The 16,645-nt window shown below is 53.2% G+C and overlaps 7 protein-coding genes across 7 annotated transcripts; 6 read left to right on the forward strand and 1 right to left on the reverse strand.

Annotated features, from left to right (window-relative positions):
- Positions 1 to 517: 517 nt before the first annotated feature.
- PG986_003448 (Protein bem46) lies at positions 518 to 1,483 on the forward strand (the record flags this gene model as incomplete). Its single annotated transcript, XM_066839670.1, has 1 exon — positions 518 to 1,483. The coding sequence occupies one exon, from the start codon at positions 518 to 520 to the stop codon at positions 1,481 to 1,483; it is 966 nt and encodes a 321-aa protein (XP_066704734.1).
- Positions 1,484 to 1,945: 462 nt separating this feature from the next.
- On the forward strand, positions 1,946 to 2,851 carry PG986_003449 (uncharacterized protein; the record flags this gene model as incomplete). Its single annotated transcript, XM_066839671.1, has 1 exon — positions 1,946 to 2,851. One exon carries the CDS (start codon positions 1,946 to 1,948, stop codon positions 2,849 to 2,851), a length of 906 nt encoding a protein of 301 aa, XP_066704735.1.
- Positions 2,852 to 3,274: 423 nt separating this feature from the next.
- Positions 3,275 to 4,270, forward strand: PG986_003450 (uncharacterized protein; the record flags this gene model as incomplete). Its single annotated transcript, XM_066839672.1, has 1 exon — positions 3,275 to 4,270. The coding sequence occupies one exon, from the start codon at positions 3,275 to 3,277 to the stop codon at positions 4,268 to 4,270; it is 996 nt and encodes a 331-aa protein (XP_066704736.1).
- A 1,027-nt stretch (positions 4,271 to 5,297) lies between these two features.
- PG986_003451 (uncharacterized protein) lies at positions 5,298 to 6,230 on the forward strand (the record flags this gene model as incomplete). Its single annotated transcript, XM_066839673.1, has 1 exon — positions 5,298 to 6,230. One exon carries the CDS (start codon positions 5,298 to 5,300, stop codon positions 6,228 to 6,230), a length of 933 nt encoding a protein of 310 aa, XP_066704737.1.
- Positions 6,231 to 6,444: 214 nt separating this feature from the next.
- PG986_003452 (P-loop containing nucleoside triphosphate hydrolase protein) lies at positions 6,445 to 8,476 on the reverse strand (the record flags this gene model as incomplete). Its single annotated transcript, XM_066839674.1, has 2 exons — positions 6,445 to 7,695; positions 7,760 to 8,476. The coding sequence occupies 2 exons, from the start codon at positions 8,474 to 8,476 to the stop codon at positions 6,445 to 6,447; spliced, it is 1,968 nt and encodes a 655-aa protein (XP_066704738.1).
- Positions 8,477 to 10,647: 2,171 nt separating this feature from the next.
- Positions 10,648 to 11,372, forward strand: PG986_003453 (uncharacterized protein; the record flags this gene model as incomplete). Its single annotated transcript, XM_066839675.1, has 2 exons — positions 10,648 to 10,650; positions 10,710 to 11,372. 2 exons carry the CDS (start codon positions 10,648 to 10,650, stop codon positions 11,370 to 11,372), a joined length of 666 nt encoding a protein of 221 aa, XP_066704739.1.
- A 922-nt stretch (positions 11,373 to 12,294) lies between these two features.
- On the forward strand, positions 12,295 to 16,634 carry PG986_003454 (kinase-like domain-containing protein; the record flags this gene model as incomplete). Its single annotated transcript, XM_066839676.1, has 12 exons — positions 12,295 to 12,316; positions 12,393 to 12,662; positions 12,744 to 12,918; positions 13,582 to 14,096; positions 14,147 to 14,190; positions 14,719 to 15,009; positions 15,071 to 15,353; positions 15,430 to 15,633; positions 15,714 to 15,772; positions 15,877 to 15,901; positions 16,037 to 16,059; positions 16,113 to 16,634. 12 exons carry the CDS (start codon positions 12,295 to 12,297, stop codon positions 16,632 to 16,634), a joined length of 2,433 nt encoding a protein of 810 aa, XP_066704740.1.
- Between the last annotated feature and the right edge of the window lie 11 nt (positions 16,635 to 16,645).

Below are 16,645 nucleotides of genomic sequence, written 5' to 3' on the forward strand. Positions count from 1 at the left end.
CCGCGAAGGATGAGATGAGATGATATGAATTGAGCTGGGATGAAGACTCGAGAGACTGTCTATCCCTCTACGTTTGCCAGCCGAAAGCACTGCACTCATCTGCCACCACCAGTGGCTTCTCTGCCGTCCATCGCAATATCGTTTCTTCTCCCAAGTCACATGCAGACATCCATAATCCGGCCCGCCCCTAACCAACACCAGGGGGTAGAACAGCACTTATTTATTGGCAGCGGGCAATTGGACGTGCTGAACCCCGGCGCACTATTTCCAGTAGCAACGTCGCGGCGCGTATGTCGAGAGGCATCCCTTCATGCTATCCATTCGTGGCACCCGATCGCTAGCGATAGGTCGGCGGCGTCTTGCTTTTTCACTTCCACCACTTAGACATGCTGCCAAGCCACCCTGCAGCGTGGTTCCCACGTGGACTTGCATCAGATCTTTTCATCTCGAGGGTCTGGCCCTAGCCCCTGTGGTGTTCAGCGGGCTTTTCGTCGCCTTGTGGACCTGGAAATGCTGCATGCTGGTGACCTTCCAGAACAAAATCATCTACATGCCCGGACTGCCGCCGAACGCTCGTTGGGAACAAATAGAGGACTACGCAAGCCAATGCGCCGGCATCAAGTGGCGCGAAGAAAGAGTGCGCAGCAGCGACGGGAAGGATCTTGCCCTATGCGTAGCTGACGTGCATCTCGGCGCTGGGCGCAGAGAGGAAGCAGTCAACATTTACATCTTATATTTCCAGGGCAATGCCTCGTCCACGCCTCCACGTTTACCAGATCTGTCGCAGGTTCTTTGCATCATCAAAAGGCAAATGCTTTCCGAGTCCAGGAGTTTTAGACTTTCGTTCGTATGTCTGAGTTATCGGGGCTATTGGACGTCCAGTGGTCGTCCCACGGAAAAGGGGTTGCGGCTGGACGCGGCAGCTGCTCTTAACTGGATATCCAACTATCACCATGACACATATCTAGCCACTGCTGGGGAAGCGGACTCAACTAATCCGCCCGCAGAAGTCTTACTATGGGGTCAAAGCATTGGGTCCGGTGTTGCTACGAATCTAGCAGCAGATTATCCAATGCCCGACAACTGTCGACTCAACTCATTGGTCCTAGAGACAGCGTTCACATCAGTTCGCGCCATGTTGGAGGTACTCTACCCGCAGAAGTGGCTACCATACAAGTATCTCTGGCCATTCCTGCGCAGCCACCTCGATTCGTTGAAGAACCTCGACAATATCGCCGAGAGGTATAAGGATGAGAGTCCTCGTCCTCGCCTGTTCTTCTTAGAAGCCGCCAAAGATGAACTCGTTCCCATGGCCCTCAGCCAGCAATTGTTTGATCGGTCAAAGCAGTCCGGGTTGGCCACGGAAAGGCATGCTGTTAGTGGTGCTTTCCATAACGATGCTATCTTCAGGGTCGAAGGACGGAAAGCTGTGGCCGACTTCATCTCGAGAAGAATACATGAGATTCTGGCCAAGGCGCCCTGAGTGATCACTTCGATAAACCACCCTTTGTGTTTTGGGAAATCACTCACGCTTTCTCGAGCGGAAGTCCTTCGATTAGTTGTGTTACTTGCACACTGCCCAAGACAGTGCAGTTTGATAGTATCGGACAAAGTTGTGGCCGGAGTTAGCTGTTCCAATTCCGGAAGCATCTATCCCCATCTCGGTTGTGCCTGGTTCCGGGCTGGCTTAACGCCGGCGCTTATAATCTTCGACCCGAAGCATGACGACAACGAACATAGGCCGTAAGTCAGGAAGCATAACGCGGAGGGCGATCTTTAAGCCTGGCTTATAAAGTCTGGTGACCCATCACCGCTTCATAAGTGACCTTGGATTCTTCACCATCCGAGAGTGATTCAACACTTCTACCTAAATCATATAACTACTCGTTATTCTGGTCATACTTGTCAACCACATTAAATTGGAGACATCCGTCACCTATCCACCATGTCAATAGATGCCAATAGAGATGCTATGATAAGCTTCACCGAGACGCAGCACACTGATACTTACGAGTTTATCTCGACCAAGCACGATGATCTTTCAGGCCGATTTGTATTCATTACGGGCGCCTCGAAGGGCATCGGTCGCGAAGCAGCTCTTACTTTTGCGAGAGCTGGCTGCAGCAAGATCGCCATCGGCGCCCGCTCTGGCCTCTCCGATCTAGCTACAGAGCTGAAGCAAGCCGCATCGGACGCCGGCTGCAAAGAGCCGCCGCAAATCCTCGCGCTGACTCTGGACGTCCAGTCTGAAGACAGTGTCAAGGCAGCCGGGAATGCCATCGCCCAGGGTTTCGGCGGCTCATTGGACATCCTCATCAACAACGCCGGCTACCTGGAGCAGTGGCTGCCGCTCGCGGAATCCAACCCCCTCGACTGGTGGCTCACCTTTGAGATCAACCTCAGAGGCACGTACCTCGTTTCCAGGTACTGCCTGCCGATGCTTCTCAAGAGCGAGCTCAAGACGAACGTTCTCGTCTCCAGCTACGGTGCGCTGTGTCTGACTCCCGGGGGTGCCGCGTACCAGACCTCCAAGTTCGCTGTGACCCGTCTGGCCGAGAACATGGCCACGCAGTACGCGGGTCAGGGTCTCGTGTGCTTCTCCCTGCATCCGGGGAGCGTCCCCACCGAGCTTGCAGGCAATATGCCCGAATTCATGCATGGGATCTTGGTTGACAAGCCGGCACTCCCAGCGCATACGCTGGTTTGGCTCACCAAAGAGCGACGGACCTGGCTTAGCGGCAGATTCGTCAGCGTCAATTGGGATATGGAGCAGCTCGAACGTAAAAGGGACGGGATTGTTAAGGGAGACTTACTGAAGTTCCGGATGACCCATGACGTTTCTTTGGAGTAACGAAGGGGGAGCGCCACCGTTGGCGGGCTTAACTTTGTACAATTTGGCGCTACAGCTCGGAGGAATATCTCACCTATGCGCACTCATATCCGGAGAATCCGCCGACACACGAAAGTCCGTACTTAGTGCCAATCCCAGCTTTGATGTCCGCTCTGATGCTCGGGACCCAGCAAGGCCGTGTGAGGGCGCGATGGATGGTGACTTAGGTGCCAAGATGGGGTAAGGAGATCCCCGCAAGTCTCCACGCTTCGGAGTTCTGGAAATAGCCGAGTATGCAGGACGGTCATTGTATATATTCCTAGCCAACCGCAGCTTTCGGGCAACACTCCGAAGTACAACGCCTACATACACACTGACCTCTTGCACTACGAGGGGTTCCTGCATTCAAGTTGAGATTATTTACCTAACAAAAACACTCCCAAAATGGATCAACTCCCAGCGTTTGGGCGAGCGATCTTCCAAGTCGTGGGCCCTACGGTCCAGGCTTATACGCCGTTGCTTTTAGCGCACGAGTCGGAGATCCGATCCACCCGGCGTGAGGAGTACAGCTTCGGCCCGCACGAGCGGCAGACCCTTGACGTGTATTACCCCTCAGAGGAAACGACTGCCCAGAAGGGCCCCAAAAAGGTTTTGGTGTTCGTTCACGGCGGCGGCTTCGTCCACAACTCGAAGCGCAACGAGGAGCACAGCGGCGGGCTGACCTACGGCAACGTGGCGCACTTCTTCGCCGCCCGCTTCGGCTACACGGTCGTCGTCACCAACTACCGCCGCTTCGACCATGGCGCGGTCTACCCCTCGGGCGGCGAGGACGTCGCAGCCGTCGTGCGCTGGATCGCCGAGGAGCTGCCGTCGCGGCACGCCGGCTACGAGGCCGGGACCGACATCTTCCTGCTGGGCAACTCGGCCGGCGGCGTGCACACGGCGACCTACGCGCTGGAGCCCAGTCTCGCCGGGGCCCGCGACCCGTTCACCACCGACGACAACGCGCGGCGCGGGGGCCGGACGGGCGCGCTCCTGCGGGGCATCGCGCTCCTCGGCATGCCGGGCCATTTCAAGGGCATGGACGCCGGCCCCATGGCGGCGCCGCTCCACGCGTACTACGGCGGCGCCGACCACCACTACGCCAAGTCGCCCGTCGGGCTGGTGGAGGCGGCCAAGGCGCGCGGCGATGATGCCCGGCGGCCGCCCACGCGGGGGACACCGTACCTGGCGCTCACGAGCGAGCTGGACCCGGACGACATCCTGCAGGCGAATCGGGACTTTGCGGAGGCCTGGCCGTGGAAGGAGCTGCTGACGGTCGAGTCGATTCCGGGGCATAACCATATTAGTCCGCCGCTGGCTCTGGCGACGGGGATCAAGAGGGAGGAGGAGTGGGCGGTTAAGTTGGCTGCGTGGTGTGAATCCTGTGTTAAGGAATAAGGAGCGTGCGCGCACGCACGCACATATATATCTACATACCAATGCCCTTCATATGAAGCTTATGTGCGCAGTACTGGCTGCTTATATGCATCGAGCTTGATTAGATGGCGTGAGTGCGTGTGGAGCTCATAGCATCCCTCCCTTCTCCTGTATGCCAGCGAGTCAGCCAATCAGCCAAACATATCGCACCCGCAGAGCTCCACCAGCTGACCCGAACATTGCCTACAGATATGATGCGACATACGAGTTCTGTGTGAGAGTGTTAGTCAGCCAGATAGGCGGAAAAGTGGCGGTGGCTTGCGGGGGTGACTGTCAGCAGACTTGGAGTAATTCGGATCAGAACGAGGGTATGCCTCGCCACATAGAGGCCGACATGTAATCTGACGAGGCACTTACAGTACACTTCCGTGCCTGATAGGATGCTTGTAGTTCCCATTTGAAACTCTTTGGGATTCTCTGGTCAATATGAAGCCAGCCGGATCCCCGTTTCCGCCCAACTCATAACCAGCACAGTCCCGGTGATGCCGGGGATGTGGTAGCGATAAGTACGTACTTACTTACACTGCTATATGGTGTGCGGCCTGGCTGATGGCTGCCTCAACAGGGAGCCTCTGGGCTATAGAGCCTCGACCTAGCGTTCATGTAAACGCACCCTTTGCTGCATCCGCATCTTTTTCTTCTCTCTTCCCCCAAGGAGTGCTTAGCCAATCATTCTTTTTCGAGCGTGCGCGCGCGACCGGCAGAACACGACAGCAACAGCCATGAAATACTCTGATCCTTGGAACCAAAGCCATTGCTTTTATTCGACGTAGGCCTGCACGAGGGGTATCGGCCCCCAGGCTGTTTGCAGGGCCAATCTGTTTTCATGGCGTCGTCCAACCAGTCCAGCCATAACAGGGCCGAAGGACACGCTCGGCAAATCAATGCAAACAACACCAACTATGGCACCCAGAGCGTTCACCATCATCATTACTATAACATAACTGCCACCTTTGGCTCTCGAGGCGTACATCATCATAACATTTGGATGTTCATTGCACAAGAACACCCCGATGTCGCGTCGAAGCTAATTCAGCAAGAAGAAGGCTCGGAAGTAGCTGATGCTTTCTTCCAGAGCATGATTGACTCGCCCAAGCCTTCATACATACACATCGATGACGTTCCAACGGCGAATGTTGTTGACGTCTCTGATGATACCGCGATAAGGCGCCTCGATCCCCAGTCGCCCAATGGTGTTCCGCATGACAACATGCTTTTGGGCGGCTCTTGGTTGGAGGTCGATCTACCTCTGTGTATTGAGCAGTATCTGTCGCCAGGCTCATCCCAACGGGTTCTTGATGTCCTGGCAAACAAGGACCGCGAAGAAGTCGATTTCTGGCGCAACTCAGAAGAGTGCGACGGCCTGTTTGTCCGCCGATCTACCTGTAAATCTGCGTCGGACTGGACGACGGACCTCACACTCGAAATCGTGGGAGTGATTATCGGAGAGAACGAAACGACTCAGCAGCACAGGCCCATACTGGCGCACTTTTGTAAGCAGAACGCCGCAGACAAGCCCTGGGGGCGGGGAGGTATTATAGTGCAGGACTTTATCGACCAGCTTCGAAATCTCCGGACCAAGGACCCTCGTTCCCCGGAGCAGTTTGGTGAAAGACCACGCGATATCTTGGGCGATCTGGCAGGGTTATGGGACCGGTTCAGGCGGCGTGCCATCGAAACTCAAGCTACGACCATCTTCATCCTGCTCGACAACCTTGAAATCATGTTTGATGACATGGAAGAGGAACATTTTAAAACGTTTGTCGACAACTTGCAGCAAGTTCGCGCAAACCTGAAGCTATCCGGCACGGGAGCCAAGTTGATGGTGACATGTTCTAGGCACCTGCCAATCATGGAGAAGTACTTCGAGGACGGCGTTTTCTCTAAGCTGGTTATGAACCACTCCCCGTCAAGGCGTTGACATGATGAATCCTCGCAAGGGTGATCATGGAAATGGCATTGGATAATACCTGATTACGAACCGGATCCTAGGGTGTCGATTAACTGCAAAGCCACGAAGAATCAGGCAGTAACAGAAGCAACAACCCAATCGTCAATATACCCCCATGTGACAATAAAATATGAGATTCGTTACATCGTATAGGCCAACCCAACCCCCCCTCCTCCAGATTCCCCTAGACTCCTCCGTTCCCACCCATTTTCCCTGCAACTAGCCTCATCGCCTCCATTTTCCGACCCTTCGCACCTTTCGATCCGTGCTGCATGTATTCTTCGAAGTCCTTGCTGAGTCGCAATGTTGTTCTGATGTGTTCTGCATTCAAGCCGCATTCTGAGCCGTTCATGTCGGCCCCTCGCGCAATGGCCGTCGCAAACCTCACTGCGTTTGCAATTTGCCTCGCGTTCATGTACTTGAAGTCACCGTCCTCGAAAATCACCAACTCGTCGTTGATAAAGTTATGCAACTCCCTCTTGTGCCTGAGGTGCATGGGGATAGAATCAAAGGCTTTGATCCAGAGATGCTTTTGGTCTGCAAACCCGAAACCAGGCAGGTGCAGCGACCAGTGCAGACGCCCCAAGAACGCCGGCTCAGCATCCTCAGTGTGCGTCATGGTAATGATGGTGAGGCTCTGCGATGTCTCGAGGTGTCGAAGTAAGATGGGTAGGAGATAATTGCGCTTCGTGTTGTGCCTGTCTCGGCTGTAGACGTACTCGTCCACTTCATCCAGCAGAATGATCGCGCCCCAATTGATGCCACGAAGGAAGGTTTCGTGCAGCTTCAGGTCAAATGACTCTGGTTCATCTCCAAGATCGCCACAGTTCATTGTGTAAAGTGGCAAACCGTACTTCTCAGAAAGACATTCTAGTTGAATCAGGCCAGTATCGGGAACATCGAATTCGCTTCGTTGGCACTTACCCGCTGTAAAGGTCTTTCCAACACCGGTATTTCCACAAAGGAGGACACTCAAGGCTGGTCCCTGTTGCACCAAGTTACCTGATGGTTTGCCTTGGTTGAGCACATTGGTGTACTCCCGGACAATTGACTTGAAGTGACTCTTCTTCTTGTCTTCCATACATAGGTCTTCGTCGAAAGGCTCATCACGTGTATCTACCTCACTTAACTCATGAGGCAAGACCCTTCTCCAAGTCTTATGGTGCAAGGAAAACGCCCAGAGACTCGGAGGGCAGAAGAGGTATGGGCTTTCAATTGAGTCCGTATCGAGACCGACTGGATGTTGCTCTCTGTCAGACGCCTCTGGCCCGCACACTGGCGCATCATGTTTGATGGGCTCCGGGAAAGAAGCTAGCCCAGGCGACTTCCCGGCACAAATCGAGCAGAATACATCATGCTCTTTTGCATTGGAGACACCTGTAGCCCTGATATGCTTGCTAGGTGTAATGCAGTCTATGATCACTCTCAGTGGCCCCTATTGACATGGTATGTTAGATTGCAAATGTAAACAACGTAGGAAGGGCGCAGAAACTTTGTACCTTTCGTGACGGCCTTGGCCATTCATCCCCGTGGTAGTCGCAGTACCAAACTCTAGCACCATACTGGGAGTACTTAGCCCCACGATCCCTGACACTGTCGATCAGGTCAGGCTTCTGATCAAAAAGCTCTAGAGGTATGAGCTCCAGACTAGTGATCGGCAGTTCGGAATCGAACTTGGTCAGCTCGAAGACACTGGTGTATGGAACCAGGTACTTCCCAGTCTTGTCGAAGTCGAGATAGCGGGCATGGGTCAGCATCGACTCGGTACTTGTCGATGTTCTATGTTCGCACCTCTCAATGACATACGCCCTCCACGCCCCGTACTGATCCTCTAGTACGACAGCTCCTGGGCGGTAGAGAAGCGGGACGGCATCGAACGTGATAGTCTTACGGCGGCGCTCTTCAATGGCATCGAGTACGCTCCAAGCCCTGGGACTTTCTTCTTCCAGTTGTTCGAGTAGGAAAAGAAGATGCTTCTGCCAGTTACCGTGCCCTAGGTCTTCCGTTTTGCCCTGCTTGATTCTTGTCTTATTGTAGAAGATCAGCTCGTACGGTTCAACAACGAGGTGCCCCGAGAACTCGGTCCAAACTCCTGGCGAGTTAGCTGCAAGGTGTGGCAAGCCTTGGCAAAGATCACTGCACATGATGCGCAAGGCTCGCTTCTCACCACTCATCTCCCACCGAAAGACCTTGACGTTTGTGTCGGGGTGCTGCATGACAGATGGCAACGGACTCCATTGTAGATGATGCCTGTTGGAAACTTCGGAAAGCTACACCAAAGAGAGAATAATATAATTAGTATCAGATAAGAAAATAGCTCATGTAGCGGATTGTACCTGTTGTTTCTTACTGAGCCTATGCTGGTGACTGCTTGCTGCTGGACTGGTCGCGGTTTCAACATAAGTGTTTGCATCTTGGTCATCCATAGGTAGATGGCTGTCTGGCGCATGGCTGACTGGCGCATGGGTCTCTGATGGCTCTGTATCATGGGGTTGAGATGTCGTCTCGAGACGCTGCGGCCGTTTACCTCTTACAGGAGGAACACCCTGGTTGCTCTGTTGGATTGGGGTCACTCCAGAGTCGGGGCTCTTCACTGGATTCCGGATCCCAAGGCGCAGTTTGGATAGAGACAGTCCCATCGCGTCTTTCTCTGATGTTAACTTCTGCGAACCACTATCAACTTGGGCATAAGAAGGGGTTCGGGTTAAAGACTCCCCAAGGATTCTCATGACAGGCCCCCTTCGAGCTTGACACCCTATCGGGTTTATACGGGCCAGTCCTGCGCAAACCCGCTCGTCTCCTGTCTCCCGTGTCTCGTCCTTTCCAAGGCCCCTTGAAGACTCTGCAAGAGACACACAGCCTATCTTCACACCGGTTGTCGTGCTGCAGATAACCCCAACCGAGGTGTGAGGAGGTGCCCTATCAGCAGCTTCCGAGAACCAACGGTGGCGCGCTGCAATGCATTCGGATGCTCGCCCCTTAACCACTCACGTCATTCAGCACATAAAGCCACATTTCCCCGGTGTTCGATGGCCTGATCCCATGCGTCCTCTGGCTGTAAAGGGGTATGAGTAGAGATTGCTCATTGGATGATGCGGTCATCATGATGCTGCAAGAAAAGACGAAAACGACTCATCTCCTCATTTCCAATGCACGCTGAGTTGTCTCTGCAGCAACGCCCGCCTTTGATTAAAGGGGAAGGTCAGGTAGAAGCAATACCCCTCTTCCGGATGCTTCGTTGTGGTGATAGCACCTCACAAAGTCATGCCAATCCGGCCTTGGGTGCTGTCGACACGTCTGAGTCGCGGAAATCGTCACCTCCCTTCTTCCCTCCCCTATCACATACAATGGATAGGCACCCTGGCTTCCATTTCATCTGCCGGTGGTGGAGTGACTTTAGACAAGGCCCCGGATACGACAAGCCGTCTGATCAAGGGTGGCTGTCTTTCCACACCCTTGCAAAAGGGTTGCAGACCCTCTACCTTCCGTTCCACCTGCCAGTGCTTCTGTGAGTCCGGTGGTGTCTTACGGCAGCACACAGGGATCAAGAGATCAGTGGATGAACGCCGGAACTGACGGACTCGTTCTCATATGGGTGTATGGCCTGAGCTGATATGAGCGGCTGAGGATCTCTCATGTTTGCCAAACATTCGTTCTTTCTGCCAGATCATTGAGGTCATGCATTTCTCATCCTGGTTGGTACCCTGCCCATTGAACTCGGTCTCGTAGACCTAAGGAGATAGGTTAACGCCACAGCATGGTTTGGCATCGATCGAATTGTATATAGAATAGGGGAAATACTTTCTTCTTCTTCTTTTTTCTTCTTCGAAACGTCTGTTGCCGTTGGGGCATAGAGATCATGTGGCCATATAGCACCAAGCCCCTCGTCAGGGGAGTGGTTTGGTCGTTTCGGTGGTGTGGTACCATGCCACTAATACATTAAGTACAAGAGGTATATTGGGCCGCATGCAGGGCAACCGCTCACAAGGCAAGAGAAGCAGTTGATTACCACTTGCCTTTGACTGCGCCCGACAAGGCACTAAGCTACCCCGAAGGCCAAGTTTGAGTTGGGGCGTTCGTGGATATTATTGTTTCTGCCCTACTGGAAAGCTGCCTGATCGCAATATTGTATGGAGCCATATGTCGATTCGCGCGTTTCTTATGCACTCAGCCTGATAAACGAAGAGTAATCGGAGGGCCGAGTCTCCCTCAAGGAAGTTCGAAGAAAGCGGTAAGCTGCCGCCTTTTCTGCCTGCTGTGTATGTTCAAATTGGGAGACCCCCAACGTTTTACATCTTTGGTGTTCACACACACACTTGCCAGTCATTCAAACGCTGCAAAGCTGTCTTGCATGGGCGATAGGGAAACGAGTTCTGCAAAATAAACCATGGTGGGGTTGACAATGCCCATGTTCATGTTCAACCCAGGCTGACCAAAGTCCGTGAATAGGAAGTGCTCAGCTCGGCCGCGGTGATTGCCCAGTTGATTGGCCAAGCCCTGAATCTTTGGCAGCAGATTGATCTGGCCATGCAGAGCGTGCGCGCGGCACCCAAGTTGCTCCGCGACCTTACCCTACAGTCAACCAACCTTCAACGCATCCTGTGCAATATCGAACAGTCAGCAGACCTACATGGACCTGCGATCCAAGCCCAGCTCAAGATACTCTATTCCATTCAACTTGAGGTCCGGGATGTGCTGGAGGAGGTCTCGGTCCTGAGCCATAGAAGCACAGTTCGCCGAAGTCTGCATGCATTGCGACTCAGGACGAAAGACGAAGCTAAACTGAGCGAAATCCTGTCGCGACTCGACAGGGCAAAGGGCGAGCTATTACTGGAGATCAATGTGATGCACGTGAACAAGACGGGAGAGATAGCCAAAGGCATCGTCAGGATTGAGACGCAGACAACACCAGCCAGGCTGCTAGTCGAAAGAAACCTGGCTTCAGACAAGGCCTCTCAGTTCAATGCTATCATTGGGCTCGACGATGCAACTGCCTCGGCACCAGTAACAGTGGCTGACAACAGCGCGGGAGAAGGGAGCCAACAGATGAATCTGATATCATGTGATGCAGACGCTATCAGACTCATTCACAGTTTCATACTCAAGGATTAATCAGTCTGTACTCTAAGTATATGATTGATAACCCATAGTCGAGTCTTAGAGTATATTTTAATGAAGAGAATTTGGGGAGTTGGTCACTATCCAGGTCTTGACCGCGTTCTACTCTTGGAATGGTCAATTCAAGCCATGGCCGTATTCAGCTGTGATGTTACGATCAAGCAAGATGGTTTGGTGGAGGGGGCATGGGGGAGGATTCAGCGCATATCCCCCGGGACCTATTCTTCATTGCAGCCAGTGATGGTTCGTCGACCTCCCTCCAATGCGGGATGGCGCTCTCTGAATGCACCTCAAACACCTGACACAGTCGTACGGTTTCGGCTTGTCACCACACATACCGAAAGAGAGGGCGCCGAGCTTGCGGGCGATGCACGCTTTAGGAGCTGGTGTAGTCAACAACAGCGTTGTTATGGTATACATTGTGTCTACAATACTAAACCTCGGGATGCTACATCAATAATAGTCCCAAGAGCACGAATCACTCTGTGCCCGCACACTCCATCGCTTATCATCCCACAGGCTCCAGTGCTAATCAAGTTTCAAGCCACCTGGGATCTGGATTCTGATTGCTTGCTTCGAAGCTTGCCTCATTGCCTAACTCATTGCCTGCTTCTGTCTCATCGTTGATTTGTGGTGGTTATGCGGTCAGCAGCGCATTGCATCTTCTCTGCGCCCGGCTGTGCTGGGGTGAAGCTGGAGTTGATTAAGTATACGCACCACACATTCCGATCCATTGAATTGGTTGCTCGTTGTCTGTATGCAAATGTGTGCATTTGCAACATACATACATAATGACCCGGTCCCAAGTCTGTCTCGAGTAAGGCATTCTTCATTCTTCTCCGGACTCGCGACTTCATCAGCATTCTTACTCTACATCTTCACCGAAGACTCAAGTGAAACGACAGGCTGGGTGATCATGGCGGAGACCACCATGACGAGTCAGTATTTCTCAATGCTGTACTGTAAAGGCTGTCGTTGTCGATGGCGCTGACACAGAGCCTGGTGCCTCAATAGGGAATGTGGCCAGCAACGAGGCTTACCTAGAGCCCACGGCCAATGAAACCAACGAGCATGCGAGCTTCATGAAGAACATCAAGCGCCACCTTTTCCGTTCAAAACGCCTTGCCGCCGTATTCGTCTGGACCCGTGATGAGGACCCCCGAGCCCCGGAGGCTCAGGGGCTTTCTGACGAGGAGTCTAAAGAATATATTATTCCGTCTCGTGGAGAGGAGCCAGATTTGAAGGGCAAAGACAATATACCAGCTGTAGGGGGCTATACTGTTGGTACGTAGCCGATCTCTTTTCTCCCCTTTGGGCGACAAACGACATTATCTGTCAACGTGTCTAAGCCAATACCGGTTCCAGGCTACAACAAAGCGGAGAACACCACTACGCAGCGCAATATCACTGCAATTGAAGGCATCGCCGCGGCGACCGGCACAGGAGGTGTGTTGCATAATGAAACAAAGGGCGAAGCCGTTCAGATTAACCTCCTCACGAGCAGCGTGTCGCCCGATGTCTTCAAGAACATATACCATAAGTAAGGCAGAATATCTGGTAGACCACTGTCAAGAAGGAGGCCGTGGGTGAAGCATACTGTCGTGCCGTTCATTCTCTGGTGCAGGATTCGCACCATTATCGGTACTCCCTCGACAGGTTGCATTAGGTATTCACACAGATAGCTTCCTTCTTTAATGATCATACGATGTCTTTATATTCGGCTCGTCGTCTTTGAAATCGAGACATTCCTGGAAAGTTGTCCGTTCCAGAACTTGCGTGGGACAGCCCAGGCGGGAGAAGTGGGGTCGTGGGGTCGAGGGGGATTGTGTCGCTTCCATGATTTATGTAATCAATTGAAACCGGATGAGTATCTCACCATCCATTTCATCAACCAGCTTCCCAAGTCGACGGAACCACGACGGGTTTTACCGAACTAATAAACGTAAACCAAATCTAAAAACAGAAAACCACACGCCAAGTGATGTCTGTTACACATGCAGCCAGCGAGAATGCTTCCCGCCAGGGGACAGCCACATTGTCCTCTGGTGAGGTACGTTTCTTGATAGCCGAAGACAACAGAGTAAACCAAAGAGTAGGCCTGCATGCACATCGATGTTTACTTGCTGTTTTTGGCCAAACACTCGAACCAACTAACACGCTCTTGCCAGCTTGCTCTCAAGATTTTCCAGATGAAAGCGCATAGGACGCCCACAATCGTCGAGAACGGCCTCCTAGCAGTTTTAGCATACAAGGCCGACCCTGCGGCTTTCCGATGCATCCTGATGGGTAAGACGCCAGAGACTCTTCCCGCCCGCCGTGGGCATCGAGCGTTGATAATAGAGGCCACCTTTCTAGACTGGGCCATGCCCGTGATGGGCGGCGCAGAAGCGACAAAACAGATCCGGGCCTTCGAGGCTAGCTATGGACTGCGCCCATGCGTGATCATCGCCATGTTCCCTTCTATGAACATCTCGCAGCGAGAAGCCGTCCTGAAGGCCGGCTGTGACACCTGCATAGAGAAGCCACTGCGGATTGGTACGCTCTTGAGATTGCTGTTCGGCGACGAGAAGCACAACATCCTATACCAACGAGGCGACCTTACCGAAGAGGAGGCGCAATCACTGTCGCTGAGCCCACGGCCGCTTCACTTGGACCCGGCCCAGCGCTCGTCCTCGACACGACGGAAACAAGCGCGCATGCAGCAATTGCGAACATGGGGTGATTGCCTGGGATGTACCAAGGAAGTTGATTAGCAGCCGTGGATCTAGTCACCGAACGTCTCGACATGCTTGGCGGCGCCCCTACATTGTACGTATGTTGATTCCCACACAAGCACCTGCTACTGCCACAGACACATTTCATATACGCCATAGTCCAAAAGCATATGTAATCCTCCTTTCTTGGGGGCCGGGCACTCCACGTTCCTTTGTCCCTAACTGTCCAAAAACACCATAATGCACGCGGGATTCAACAATGCCAGAAGCAACCGAGCACAAAGAACATGTTCATCACAATGGAGCTTGAAGCTCGAAAAGCCATATGCGTCTCACTCGGATCGATGTGTTGCACATATCACGGTTCCCATTCTGTAGACTTCTAGTGCATATCGAATACTCATACGGTTGAAAGAGTCATATACCCAAATTTTCTACCCCTTTTGCATACCGATTTCCTAACATCATTAGAGTCTGAGTCTGAATATGGCAGCGGCAGCACCGATTCCAGGTCAGCCACAGCCTAGGATCTACCCACCACTAGGTAAGCGGAAATTCCGACCCTGATTGCATAGGAGGCTCGTGACTCTTGACACCACTTTGCTTCTGCGATTGCTTACGCCCAGCGCGCTCCAGACTTGAAGCAACTCATTGCTGGAAGGCCTGAGAATGTCGACCGGAATGCAGAGAAGTTTATACTAGCACGCACTGCTCTGAAAAAGGTCCAGTCAACGTTCGAAAACACAAATCTAGAATATGACAGGGTTCTAGGGTACGGAGGGTTCGGAGTAGCCGTTAAATACTCACAGAAAAACGGGACTGGGCAACACCTAAGGCATATCGTCGTCAAGGCTCCTGTCAGGCCCAATCGTCCGTCTACGGTTGAATCGCTTATACATGAATATACATGGTACGATGTAAGTAAGCTCTCAAAGACGGAGAAAAATCCCGCGTGCTGACAGGAAACCGCACCGACAGTTTGTGAAGGGGATGGAGCATGTGCCGTTCCTCGTCAACCCCGTGCCCCTATACAGGTCTCCTCCTCCACCACCAGATAGCGGTCAGGAACCTGAGCATCTTGGAGACCGTGATTTCATATCAGCACAAGGCCACTTCCTCATCACCGAGTTCCTGGAGCATGGAGAGCTTATAGCCTTGGTCCAGCGACTTAACGCCGTCGCAATGGCTCAACCAAACAGTGACACGTCTCCCAAGCTGACTTTTATTCCAAACCGGCTCCTCTGGCGGATCTTCCTCTGCCGTAAGTTATGCTATTAAGCGACTCGGCCCCAAGACGAGGAGGTCGTGTGTTGCACAGCTGACGATGCGCTGCTTAGTGGTTCGATCGACTATTGCCATGGCTTGGCCATACGCTGTAGCCAGTTGGCGCAACGATTACATGGAAGAGCACAAAGACGACGTGCCCCCAGTAACAATCCAGGAGGTCGATGATATGCTGGTGGAGGAACCGTACAGGGAAGACATATGGGACGGCGTGAAGACAGAGAACGTTGTGCATTTCGATATAGATCTTCACAATAGTGAGTTCATATACCATCACCGCACACCACCGATGAACGTCTATCCGGTTTCAAGACAAAGTATGTTAACGATGCTGCAGTTTTCCTCGGCCAAAGCAACAATCCCCAGGATGGGGAGCATGACTATTTCAGAGCAGTGGTATGGTCTCTTCTTATTGCATGCTTAGGGCACTTACACGCGTTCCATTACTGACGGTGGGAGGGTACAGCTAGGAGATTGGGGCTTGTGCACACACTTCCAAGAATCCGACAGACGACCCCGAGACCAGTAAGAGGCCCAGTCCATATTCTCCTGTATTGTTCATCTATCTAACAGCTTCAAAGGATGAAGTCTCATGAGGATTCTGGTAAAACACCCTACATGGCACCGGAGCAGTTTTTGGGTATGCCTGATAACCTGGAGATGTGGGACTACAGGACGAACCTGTGAGTGAAGCCAACCCTTTCTTTGCAGGTAGTGCCCTAGCTGACTGCCATAGATGGGGCATTGGGCTGGCGATGTGTTCCTTGATGACGAAGGGCAGGCTCAGCGGCGACCCTCAGAGGAAGTTCTGTCAAGATGCCACCTTCAAGTACCCGGACGGCACGGAGATGGTAGTCCCGCAGACGTACGGCTGGTTCCTCGAGAACGAGAAAACGATCAGAAGCACCAGCGGCATCACCGTTTTGGACCGGTTCGACGTGGACCTGCGCTACACCGTCGCGACGCTCATGTCGCGGAACCTCGACGTCCGCGGCACGCTGGACCTCCTGTTGCTCAACGTGACGGGCCAGATCGACGAGACGGACCAGAAGGCGCAGCGGGGGAGCTGCCAGAGTGGGAGACGGATGCGGCCCTGCATCGGTTCGTCAACGAGTACATCAAGAACGCGCCGGAGAACGTGTCTGCGGCCGGGGCCGCTCTGGAAGCGCCGACGCCGCAGCCGGCCGGGGCCCTGGGCGCCGCGGTGCAGCAGTTTGGGAATATGAATCTTGGCGGCGGTGGTGGTGCGGGACCATAGAACAAGGACAC

This window comes from Apiospora aurea, assembly GCF_038362705.1.
Source record: "Apiospora aurea strain CBS 24483 chromosome Unknown utg000002l_segment0_segment0, whole genome shotgun sequence".
Taxonomy (NCBI): Eukaryota; Fungi; Ascomycota; class Sordariomycetes; order Amphisphaeriales; family Apiosporaceae; genus Apiospora; species Apiospora aurea.